This window comes from Monopterus albus, unplaced genomic scaffold (assembly GCF_001952655.1).
Source record: "Monopterus albus unplaced genomic scaffold, M_albus_1.0 scaffold172.1, whole genome shotgun sequence".
In the NCBI taxonomy this organism is placed as follows: domain Eukaryota; kingdom Metazoa; phylum Chordata; class Actinopteri; order Synbranchiformes; family Synbranchidae; genus Monopterus; species Monopterus albus.
Genome location: NW_018128052.1, coordinates 1,274,944 through 1,287,829, shown reverse-complemented (window position 1 = coordinate 1,287,829; position 12,886 = coordinate 1,274,944). Strand labels below are relative to the sequence as shown.

The 12,886-nt window shown below is 41.3% G+C and overlaps 1 protein-coding gene across 2 annotated transcripts in view; it reads right to left on the bottom strand.

Moving 5' to 3' along the window:
• LOC109969361 (ephrin type-A receptor 3-like) overlaps positions 1-12,886 on the bottom strand; it is a 91,564-nt gene that overhangs the window by 39,529 nt on the left and 39,149 nt on the right. For both annotated transcript variants that reach the window (XM_020616190.1, XM_020616191.1), the window contains exons 6-8: positions 8,330-8,485; positions 3,471-3,806; positions 2,429-2,541 (exon numbers count right to left, since the gene is read on the bottom strand). In XM_020616190.1, the coding sequence (XP_020471846.1) occupies positions 2,429-2,541; positions 3,471-3,806; positions 8,330-8,485 (605 nt within the window). The remainder of the gene's footprint in view (positions 1-2,428; positions 2,542-3,470; positions 3,807-8,329; positions 8,486-12,886) is intronic.

Below are 12,886 nucleotides of genomic sequence, written 5' to 3'. Positions count from 1 at the left end.
GAAATGAAATGATTGTGAATAAAAAATGTCCGTAGGGGTCAAATACACCTCACTAAGTTTTCATTTGTTCATCACTGGACCATTTGATTGCATTTATACATGAGCCTCTGTCTGTCTCATGGGGGAAATATATGGTTACTCAAGTCCTGCTATGCTTTGTTCCTCAACTAGCTTGTAAGTGTGTGTGAGCACTTAAAAAATGTGTGTTGTAGGAGGATGAATAAAGAATAAGTGTGTCTGTCAGTAAGCTGATTCCCTGCAGAGAGGCTGATACTCTACCTAATGGAAGACACTCTACAACACGGATTAACAATATTTTATAGCTAAAGCCTGGCAATACACACACACACACACACACACACACACACAGGCATAATTTCATCACCTTGCCTGTGTTTTATAAAGTCTGTTTGACAGATGTGTGGTTAATTGGCTCAGTGTGAGCAGTGAGGGAGACGTAAGGTGATGGAGACAGAGATAGAGAGAACAAGATGTTTGTGATGAGTCAAGTCATTACAGACATGCCCTGAGGCTATAAACTCATATCCTGTGAGCCTAGACAACATGTAGATTAAGAGAACAAGAGGGAAGGAACGCTCGTGTCGCATTAAAGCCAGTAATTTTATGCACTTATATAAAAACATTCAAGAACTTTATTGCCATTGTGCAAGCCCAACAAAGTTGCATTTGTGTCACCCTCCAATGAAGGGTGGTAGTCACCACTTAACAATAAAATATAACTAACAAGGGCGCTAAAGCATCAGCAGCAAAGACGCTGTAAAGCTGCAATGTAACACACCTGGAGTGATGGTGTACTGAAGTATTAAATTATATATGTATGTGGTTAATTTAGAAATACTGCACATAATCAGTTGAAATGGCATGTAACTAAGTAGTGCACATACCCCAATGACGGCAGTACACCAGGACAATCAGACTGAAGAAGTGTCTTGCTTCAAAAGTTCAAAAGTGCCACAGCTTTTGGGAAGAAGCTACGTATCAGCTTATTTCTATGTGTGCGGATTGTTCTAAAGTGCCCACCTGATGGGAGGTGCTTAAACAAATGTGGTGGGCTGGGTGTGTAATGTCTTTTAAGTTGTTCTTAGCCCTTTTCACACAGAGAGTGCTGTGGAGATGTTCTAGTGATTGCAGCTCTATGCCAGCAATGTCCTGTGTTGTTTTCTTAATCAGCTTTGGTGCAGCTGCTGTACCAGGCTGTCATGCAGTTTGTTAGGATGTTTTCTGTGGTATAACTGTAAAGTTGACAAGCAGCGTTTGGTGGAGGTTGGCAGCCTCCTCAGAAATAAAGGCACTGTTGTGCCTTACCCACCACTGCTGAGGTGTTGTCAGCCCAGGAAAGGTCCTGGGTGATGGTAACTCCCAAGAAGGGCACCTGAAGGTGGGGACTACTGTTGGTCTAGATCAGCTGGGACACTGTCTGAGCACCAGCACCAGTTGTTCAAAGAATTTTAAAATGACAGGAGTGAGAGCAGATGGCCAATAGTCTTTAATACAGGTTACCATGTTTTCTGGAAACAGGCACAATGGAGATGATGCTGAGGCATACATAGACTGTGCATAAGGATGGTGAGAAACTGCAAATATGTGTGAATACCTCTGTTAACCGATCTGCACAGGCACATAAGGCCCAGATGCTTTCTGTCTGTTGATGTTGCAGAAGACCTGCTGCAACTCATGAGTGTGCAGATTCTTTAGGTTTTGGTTTTATTTTATTTTTTCACCCAATACATATAATTTTTGTATAAAACCTGTCAGGGTGTCAGGGTTCTGGCTAGGGAAGGACCCAAATGCAGACACAAACTGATGTTCAGTAAAAAGCAAGGTTTAATATAAGCAACATAACATAAAAAAGACATAGATTAACTCACGAGTTCAATTTGACAAAATGCAACACAGTGGCATCTAAAGAAAAGTAACAAATAAGCAGCACTGTGTAAAAACGACACATTGCCAAGATAGTCAGGCATAGTGTGACACCCTACAAAAGTGGTAGAGTGGTATCATCTTCTTGTCGCTCCACCAGAAAGGAAGTAAACATATTTCCCAATTTTCTGAAGTATTCCTTTAAACTTAGAGAACTCACAAGAGGCCAAGAGTAAATAAATTAAAGCAGCAGATATCCTGACTTCTTGTTCCTAGTTCAGGTCAAGATCCATAAATAATACTGTAGATCCTACATTTCCCATAATCCAAACTGATAGGCTTTTTCCCGGATCCTACATTTCCCATAATCCAAACTGGCTTTTTCCCTTTTACCCTTCCTGACTGTGAAACACCCATGTCTTTTACACACCATGTTTGGTTTGTTAACATTGCCTTTCTATTCAGCTTGTCTGTAATTATCATGAACAAAATTAGTGGTGTTCCCTTTAAAAAATGAGTGTGCATGTGTATATGTGTGTCTCACCTTCTCATAGTAAATGACCTCATACTCCACTATTGCTCCATTGGGTCTCTCGGGACCCTGCCAGGCCAAAGTCACACTGTCTTTGCTCCGCCTCTCTTTCAACACTACACTCACTGTGGGAAACAAAGAAAGAGGAGAAAGCATGAGTAACATGGAGAGATGCAAGTCCAACAAGATGTGAAGACAAGCATGAATACCGGTAGAGAGAGCAAGCGACTGCAGGGGCAAGGATTTTAGAAATCTACCTACAGTACTGTGCTATAATGAGAGACCCATATGTGAAGTGTGTGTCATGTAATTTTGCTAATGAGGGCGCCTGTAAGGTGTTTGCTACATGTGTGATTACAGCATTCTACGATGTATGAAGTGTGATCTGCTTGTGTTATTAATGTGCAAACCCAAAATCCCACCTTCCTACTCAGCCTTCTCACATCAGTGCACATGTTCACATAGGTCCAAAGTGTATGTTTGCTTGTGCTTGTGTGTAAGTGTGACATACAGTAATTGAGAGCAGAGCGTGTGACATGTGGAGATCTTAATGAGATTAACAACTTTATACACCCCTTTCACCTTCTTCCATCCTGTTGTTACACACCCATGCGTACTACAAGGCCTATTAGTCATTGCCACCCTGTCAAACGCTTCTCTTCTCTTCTCTTGCACAAATTTCCCACAGTCCCACACTGTGAAAAATGCAAATGCGATTATATATGTGCGGACAGAAGTGCAGAGGTTTCATTTTGTGGTATCAAAGTGATGCAGCACAACGGTGACTGTACTGTTGTCATGTAAAAGCCTGCTACTACTTGTTAGCACACTGCAATCAGGAGACAAGAAATACATGTAAATGCATGCTTTGTTACTCTTTGTAGCTTTTTTTCTTCAATTTAAATGTGAAAATACCCTGCCTTGCTGAAACATATATTGTGAAACAGCTGTCTGTCAAAAATGACGTTTTTTTTTTTACATTTATTGTTAAATTTGGGGATTTAGATTTCTATTTAGGAGTGATTTTACCCCCACTATTCATGTGTGTTCTCACCTGTCTGTGATGTGGTGACATTGATTACTACTGCACCTCTGAGAGTAGGACTTAATTCTGACACTCCATTTTGGCTCTCAATAGTGAAGGTGTAGTTGGAGTCTGGCTGCAGGTCAGTGACCAACACGCTGGCTGATGAGAGACCAAACTGTCTGGGAATAAAATGGACACTGCTGCCACATGGTGCGCACTTCTTTCCATCACCAGAACACTTTGTGCAGTGGAGGCTGTAGGTGACATCTCCTCGGCCTCCCGTGTCTCTGGGTGGCGACCACTCCAAGGTGACACAGGTCTCGTTCACAGTGGTGATGGGGTTCTCTGGAGCAGATGGGGGACCTGAGAGAAAGCACAGATTTCTTTATGTCCACATTTTTTCACTTTAAAATTGAAAATAAGGGATTATAAAACCTTTTTGTTGAGTGAGTCAAGTCTTATCCAACCCACTGGGAAATTAATGCAAGTGAATGTGAGGAGTAGCCTGGGTAGCCCGTGGGGTTTCTTTTGTAAACAAACACAATAATTTCATTGTTTCTCACCAAAATGCATTGTGTACGGTGAAACCTACATTTTTTTGACATTGATATTTGCCACTAGCACTGCCAGTGGTCAGAAACTCAGCAGGGTATTATTAATATTTTATAAAAAGCAGACACTTCCTTGAAAAGTGCTATTGCAGTATATGGCACCTACAGTAGAAGATAAGTCTTTGATGCGCAGTATCTCAAAACACACTACAACTACTAAAACCATGCTTTCCCATCACTCACTAAAAGTTAAGCTTTGAGTGACAGGTCTGAGGGTCACACTGGCCGCTAGCTGTCTAATGAGCTCCACATGCGCACACATGAGGCGGAGCCTCTTTGCCCATTTTTGGATTAGCTGTAGCAGGTGGAGGGAAGCACTACCAAAAGTCTGGTGATACTTTAAAACCACTCTTCAGAAAACCAAACGGTGATGTCACGATGGGTTTGTCCAGCTTTTATATACAGTCAATGGGTCTATCCTGGACGGGTCACAGAGTGTGTTCCATTACCTTAAAATGTCTTGTTATTTCCCCCACTTGTGTCATATCCTCGTGTCTTAAGGTGAATCCCATTTTCTGTATTTTATCATTCCTCTTTCCTCAATCCTTGCTCAACCTAGAAGTTGTTGTGGTCTGCCATGATGAAGGATGTCTCAGAGTTCTTATTTCTCCTCTGAGGAGCGACTACAAAGGAGTGAGGAGGCTGCCTAGAGGAGCTATAACCAAGGATACACGAGTGCACCCTTGCGGAAGATTGTTACAGATTGCCGCTTCTTTATCTGGAAGCAGTTTCTGAGTGGATGCTTCATATGAGGGATCATAGAAAAGGACGTATCTTGTCAGTTAAAACTTGTTTCCTAATTTCCTCTCTCCTCACAGTATTTCCTTGCACCTTATGTGGGCAGGACTAAGACACAAGGAAAAGACACAAGTGAGGGAAACATTGCAACAGTTAATGGAACTGGGATTCACCTTTAGTCCCACCAACATATAAGATGCACGAAAAAAATGGAAAAAAAGGAAGGAGAAAAAAATGCAAGGAGAGAGGAAACACATTTTTAGAGACATGAAAGTCTTTCCTTCGATCGGCCATTTGAAGTGTCCAATAACTAATTGTTTTCTGATAAGGCGGCATGTCAGTCTGTATGTTCCGTGTTCATATCTCCTCCAGGCAGCCTCCTCGCTGCTCCAAACAGCACTAAGGGAACTGAGACATCCTTCACTGTAGTGGAACAAAAATGATTTCTGGGTCACTCGAGGCGTGAGGAGTGAGGACACATAAAATAAGATAATGGGAAACACACTGTTTCCGGTATTTAGATACTGCATGACCCCTTATCTTTGCCAGCTCATGAACTACTAACCGATTCCCCCAAATGTGTCTTCTTTAAAGATGGATTTAAACTTTGGAAGCGTAATATAGTCTCATTTCATCACATTTACAATCAGCCGGGCTCATTTAATCACTGTCCATTCCAAAGCTATTCATTAATTGAGCACTAAGTGTCCACCCTCAGCCTGGAGGCATTTAATTCATTTTTAATTTAATCAATGTGAATTCTATTCTTAATAGAAACTTCCATTAATTTGGTGATGAACATAAAGACAATGCACGTTTAAAGGGGATTCACATGATGATAAATAGTTGAGCTTGACTGCAGGAAGGTTGTTTTTGGGGCTGCACTGTGAACAATGCTGTAAATAGTGAGTGGACAGTGATCTATAGAAAATGCCTGCAGTAATTTTCCCATGAGGCAGGTACATTTATGATTTAGAGCAGTTAATATTACTCGGAACTTCGGCTAAAATGACTAGTGTGACACAGAGTCAGAGTCCAAAAAGTGTGTCACAAATCACTGTCAAGGAAGCAAAGACACAGCAGCGCACAAATGGTCTTTATAATGCCTTTAAAAGAAATGTGTTAAAGCTGATACATAAATTAAAATGTCTTACGTTAATATACGTAATGTTTAAAATGGTTTTATTTCAATGTAAGCAGTGTACTGAAGTTTTAACATATGACTATAAGGAACATTTTGTCTTTGACCTGAGAGGTCAAATTCTGCTTTGTGTCTTTTATACGTGCGTATACTTGACTCTCATCACATGCTCAGTTTGCATATATGTGTTATTTTGTCTTGCATACTCACAATAGCAAATACCAGTCAAAATTTAATAAACACTGACATAATATTCTGTGTGTGTGCCCATGGATCAAAGTGGTATTGAAGAGCAGAAATAAACTAAGGCACAACAAAACTAACAGCAGCTTATTAGCATAAAAATTTATATTTGGTAGCTCTATAGGAAATTTAGGGACACAAATTTGAGTTAGGGCCATAAAACTGTTCAAGTTGGACAGTGAAAACCCAGCTTGCCTGGCACTCACACACCCCTTACTAATCTGCTGGCTGCCTTACAATACTACAGTATAAGGGAAGTTTGTACACTTGTGGAAAGTTATCAAGGCAGCAATGATTTTATCTTCTGAAACTTTATTTGGCAGTGAAACGGACAGGAAACATGGTGGTATGACATGCAACTAAGGTCCATAATCAAAATCAAACTGTAGACATTCTAGTTATGTGGTATGTGCTGTAACCCTTCGACTGCCATGGCACTCCCGGTCATTTTATCTTGCACAATGATTGTAAAGTAAACAGTAATTCAGCATTTCATGTTACAGAAGTAATCAGGAATGTGTCGTTGCATGTATCAGATTAGCCATGGCATTGCCCTGCAGGTGACACAGGTTTGAGCAGTGTCAACTACTTTTATTCATAGACAACCTTGCTTTTTTTTTGGAGCCCTCTACATTTGCAGCCTTGCTGGACCACCACAGTGGTGCCATTCAAATGAATGAGGACCCTACATTTTTTCCACACAAAACTGCCGTAAACAACTTGTTCACCTGCTTTTACAATTATTAAGCAGTGACTAATTATATCTTATCTAGTTTTCAGGGCTTTTTCCTTGGAAGGAAGGGAGCCTTTATGATGTAATTCTTGTTGTATGGGAACAATAGAAACCACTGATTATGGTTGCTCACAACACAGCATAGTGCAGGGATGTTAACCATGTGAAAATTTGGCAGTAGATGCCCGTTTGGCCTGACATCTCATCAGGTTCCCGGGTGAGCAGTGAGCCCCAGGGAGCCGCAGGCAGAGCCTAGGACTTTCCTGATTAGCCTTCCCAATGGCAAGCCTCTCTGAACCGTAGGAGCGATGGGGAAAACTGGTCATGTGGGGTGGAGGTTATGCTGGGGATAAATGAGGCTGTCAGTCATATAGCTGCTGAAATGCTGCACTGACTGATTCTGCTAACTCAGTCTTTTGCTTTTCTCCAGCCATACGCCCCCACCCCCACCCTGAGTTTCCTAGGCCACACTTAACTGTCCATCATCATTTAGACATTTAGATTATATGCCACTGATAGTGGACTGTTTCCCCTGCTGTTCTATCTTTTGTCTGTCTGTCATTCTCCTCATCTCTCCATGACAATTTTTTTCACCTTTTATCCTTATTTTCTAATTTTCTCCCAGTGATCCTCTTTAGTGCTCTTCACCAGTCAAGAGAGCGTGTGTGTGTGTGTGTGTGTGTGTGTGAGCATACATATCTGAACAAACCGTTACTCATTTCCAGCTGATAACACCTGTCACCTCTCACCTGCTACAACGATTAATGAGTATAATCTACCATAACCTGATAATGGGTTTGAGTATGTGTGTGCATGCTAATGTGCGTGTGTGTTCCTCCAGCTTTTTCTAGCTTAGTCTCTCTCTCCCACCATGTCATTGTCCTTTCCCACCCCCCACATCCCTCCTTCTATCTCAATCCATCTTTTTCTGTCCCTCTGTTTCATTCAATCATCCTTTCTATTCTCCTCCATCTTTGTTCATGAAGGCTGATCCCTCTGGCTGTGTGTGTGTGTGCACGCATGTGTGAGAGTCAGACAAAGAATAAGAATCATCTGATTTCTACCACAGTATCACCCATATCAGTGTTCTCATCTGAGATATCTGTGGGCCATGGCCACAGACATGGACACGTGTGTGTGTTTTATATATATGTATTTCTAGTGTTGTGTAAACCAATAGGAGCTGAAGGAGAAGAAAGTGCATGGAAAGACTGTAAATGAATGAACAGGAGGCAGCCATGCAATAAATTCTTATAGGAATACACAGCAAACAATCAAATATATAACAGTTAGACCTTTTTTATAACATAAAGATGTAACATCCACATGCAGATATTTGACTATGTATGCAGTATGGAACTGTATGAAATGAACCTTGTTAGTAGCAAATACGATGTGGGTGTGTGTTTTTATTACTCACGTGTGCAGGCCATTGAGCGTGGGTCACTCTCTGCTCGGTAGAAGCCTTTTTCGCAAATACACTCGATGGCTTGTTCCTGTGGGGACGAGCTGTGAGGAGGACATTTGGTGCAGTAGGCATCAGAGGCAGAAGCTTTGTATGTACCGGGTCTGCAGGCTGAAAGAAGGAGACAGATAATATCAGGGTTAGAAGGTTCATGAGTGCAACCACACAAGCTTTAGATCCCGGTCAATGAACATCAACCATAGAGTCATGTTATAAAATGTTTTGCTACACCAAATAAGCTGCTGCCAATGTTTTCAGAGGTTCAACAAGGTTCTTGTTTTGAACGGTATGATGAGCCTGATGAAGGCCACAAGCCAGAATGCATTGATCTACCAGTAAATTTGTTCTTTATACTCTAAGTGTTGTTGGAGCCTATAAACTGATGCCTGTTTATAGACTTCTTTCCTCATTCAACTGTGACCAGCTACCACTGTTGTGCATGCACACCCTTTTCCTGTGCACTGAGAGTTTAACACAGACCTTTCAAGGTGGGTTAACAACTCGGGGGGATATTTTCTAAAGTTTTGCAGCTCATTTTTTTGGCATTAAACAGTGAAATTGCTTGTTGATATTTACTAAGGAGTCGCAACAGGGTTTTGTGGTGGAGAAATAGAAGAGGAATTTGCGTGTTGGATCTCATGCAATATGTATTTTAAGGCCTTAACATTTAGGGATGCAAAATAAGGGGAGGAGAGAATGGAAATGTATACAAATACCCTCAAATGCCCTTACCGCCGCTGCGACAAAGGGTACTGCGGCTGAAATTTAACATCAGCAGAAAGCAGGTGTAAAATCTGCGGCACAGCTCTCAGCATGGCAGCTGGTATTCATTTGCACTCATTGGAGTGCAGACCACATGAGGGAGGAGAGGGTGTTTGTAAATCGTGTTGCTTTCCAAAGGGACTTTTACAGGCTTTCAGGTCAAACCATGCTTCTGTTACTGAACAAAATAAAAGATGATTGGCAGGAGACTATGTGTTTGTCGATTTCTTCAGCCACATTAAAGTTCGATCACTGTGAACTTACACTTGGTTCTAAGTTGCCTCCTGGTCCACAGTACTAAAATTAACACATCTGTGGCCGTGCTCATTTACATCTTCAGTGCTAAATTGAAAAAATGTGGTTCTGCAATATTTTCTGTGCCTGACATTAATTTACTAGAAGTGTAGTGAATATCCCCCTTGGTCTTACCTTTAAATAAAGTAGTTTTAAATAATCTGTCTTAATTGTTGTCTAATCATCTGACAGCATGTGTCTTGCTCCATCTGATTTGCCAACTCCCCAGATTTCAGCAATTACTTCAGTAAGTGCAGCACTACAGAATTAGAAATGAGGCAAAAATTACAAAAAAGTATGCCCAGACTTTAATAAAGCAGATTCATCTTTTAAGCCTGTGTGCAAATAAAGTTGAGTATAAGGCAGAACAAAGACTCAAAATGTATAAAGAACACAAAATGCCACAAGCAGTTATTCTACCACAGAAGTACTACAGATACTGATAGGTCATAAGATGTGCCGTGCAGCAGCCACAGCAAAGAACATGAAAACCAAGTTTGATTTAATAGACTGTGACATTAGGTCTAAGTGGGATCCTTTTACAACAGGCTGAAGGCCTGTATAACCACAGGGTCGCACTGCACAAAGACAGTGCCACAACAGATCAACTGTCATTCCTGTTATATAAGAATTAGATCTTCAGGCAACCAAGGGAGCAAAAATGCACAGCTGAAGTCACAGCAATAGTCATGATAACATAATATGACTATTGCTACTGCTGTTACAGTGGCGGCATATTAGTCATTATGTGGAGTCATAAAAGTGGGGAGGGAAAACCGTGCTACCACTCAACAAGAGCTGCCTGCTGAAATGGATTGGGGACTTGAATGATTTCCCTTTTGCATCCTAGGCAGTAAAATGGAATTCCTGACTTTTCCTCTGGCAATCTGAATATAGATTACACCTGTATTTATTTATACATTCATAGGCCTGGTATTCCCATCCTTGCAAGCCTTTTCTACCAGGGTGGTGAACAGTATTACAGTGTACAAAACCCCATGTACGGAAAATGAGGGTTTCTCAAATGCAATTCAATAGATGCCCTGGGTGTGTGTGTGTGTGTCTACACATGTGTGAATATGTTTGTAAATAAGTTGGATCAATGATATGACAGCACCCACCAGGTGCTGATTGCATGTTCGTGTGCTGAGTGCTTGTGTATAAGATGGTGTTAAGTATGCAGTGTGCATGCATGTGTGTGTGTGAATGTGTGAGTTCGCTTGCTGATTGCTTGTGCTGGTGGTGAAGGTCACGGATTTAATCAAGTTACATGTCACTTGTCCCAGAAAGACCGTAAATTACCACGCTAACACACACACACACACACACACACACACACACATATTTCCAATGCCGTGGTTAACCTGCAGATAGAGGAATAGAAAAGTGGCCTAAAAGTAGTGTGATTTCTCACTGTGGAGATAAGTTCTTCCACCTGGACACTGTGCTTGTTCGCATTCACAGTATTTTTAGGCAAATCATTCATCATAGGGGAGCAAAGTCCACCAGCACAATCCCCAAAAGACCTGAGAGAATGCTGGAAAAGGGATGTGTGTGTGTGTCTGTGTGTGTGTGTGTGTGTGTGTGTGTAGGTGTGAAAGAATGAAATAAAGGAAGGAAAGAAAGAAAGGAAAGGGAGTGATAATTCTCAAAGGGTTTCTGCTCTCTTTCCTTCTTCCTGTCAGCTTCCAAGGTAATGGGTACCTATGTACTGTGCTAGTGACTGTGTGTATGTGTGTGTGTTCCTGTTGGCTGAGCCGTACAGCAGGAGTAGGGTGGAAAAGCAGTTTTTCTCTGGAGACATTTCATCCGGAGAGTCGTGGCTCCAGGCGCTGGCCAGCCACGATTGCACAAAGGACCCAGTGCTAGAGGACAGACGGAGCGCCTGATGCCAGGCCTGGCGTCCGAACAACCGCCTAATCAAAAACTTTGTGCAAGAATGGTGGCTTGGCTGCTTCAAGTGGAGCCTCCTTCTCTTGATCTGCTGTTTTCTACTCTGCTTATCCAGCTTGTTCTCACTCCAGATTGTCTTCCTCTCAGCCCCCCTCTCTTCTACTTCTCTTGCCTCGTTTTTCCACAAGCTACTCCCAGTGTCTTCCCCATGGGAATGTGTTACTTGACTTTGTTCCCTTATGATTAATGATTTACCATAGATATAAAAAAGGGACAAGAAGGCTGAGGCAGTAATGCAGTGCTCACATAAACATTGTACACACACACAAAACAGACACATGGTAGAACAAAAGTTTTGTCACAAAACTGTGTTGTAAACTATGAGCTAACTCCAAATCTGCATAATCCTCAAAGTAACAGTGCTGCATGTAGGGTGTGTGTATCTGCGAGATGGGTGCATGCAGCTCTTCTAAAGACAAAGAGTGGCCTCAGATCCAGTGTCTTATTAAATATTCATCTGGTCACCAGAGAGACTCAATGTATTTATGCCAATCGATAGCTCTTAGATATGATATTGTGCTGCCACTCAAGACACACCCTCAGTTGCCATGCGCTGATTGAGAAGAGAATGGCCCAACTGTCTCCTCTGGGAAAACATTGAGCTGATTCTGTTTGGTTCTATTTTATTTCTATTCTATTGTATTTTTTTTTTTATATTGTAATTACTGATTTACTTATTTAATCAATGATAAAACATCAAATAAGCCTAATAAAGTTTCCCCAAACACATATACATTATGTAGTGACGTAGAAGGCCGGGTTTGGGGCAGACTAGCGTGGTCTGGGACCTGCTTTATAGGATGACCAGATACCACACTTTTACCAGTTTCAGCTCGGGCACATTCCATTTCTGACACAATAGAAACACTCAGACCCCGGTACAGTATGGGTATGGTACGGTGCTTGGTATGCTTCTTCTGCCCCCCTACAAAAATTTCCAGTCAAATTTAAGTGAAACATTTTAGATTTAAAATTTCTTTTGCTTGAAACAAAGTTGACTGTCAGTATAGTGCTTAATTTTGTCTTGATAAGATTTCTTAAAATAAGCCATAATGTATAGCACATTACCAGATTGATGAAGCCAGGAGTGTTATGTACCTCATATTTTAAAAAAACTTTACACATGCAGACTTTGCACTTAATTTAAGGGGTCATGTAGCCAGCTGACAGTGACACACAATGCTACTGTGCTGCTAAAGTTTCAAATTAGCATACAGTAATACATACAGTACAATGCTGCTGTTAATTCTCTGAAGTTTTATGTGATTAGCCTGTATGTGTGAGTGTGAGTGTGTGTGAATGGTTCATCATGGTAAATAAAGTTTAGGAGTTGCTTATATAAATGACACAAGCTGACTGTAGCAGAAGAGTTCAGGAAATGGGCCACACACAGAAGCCCAACCTTGATATATCATAGTTAGAGTCATTACATTCGATTTACCTTCAACCAAGCCATTCTATATGTACACAAACGCACATCAGCAGCACTTTTCTGAAACAAAC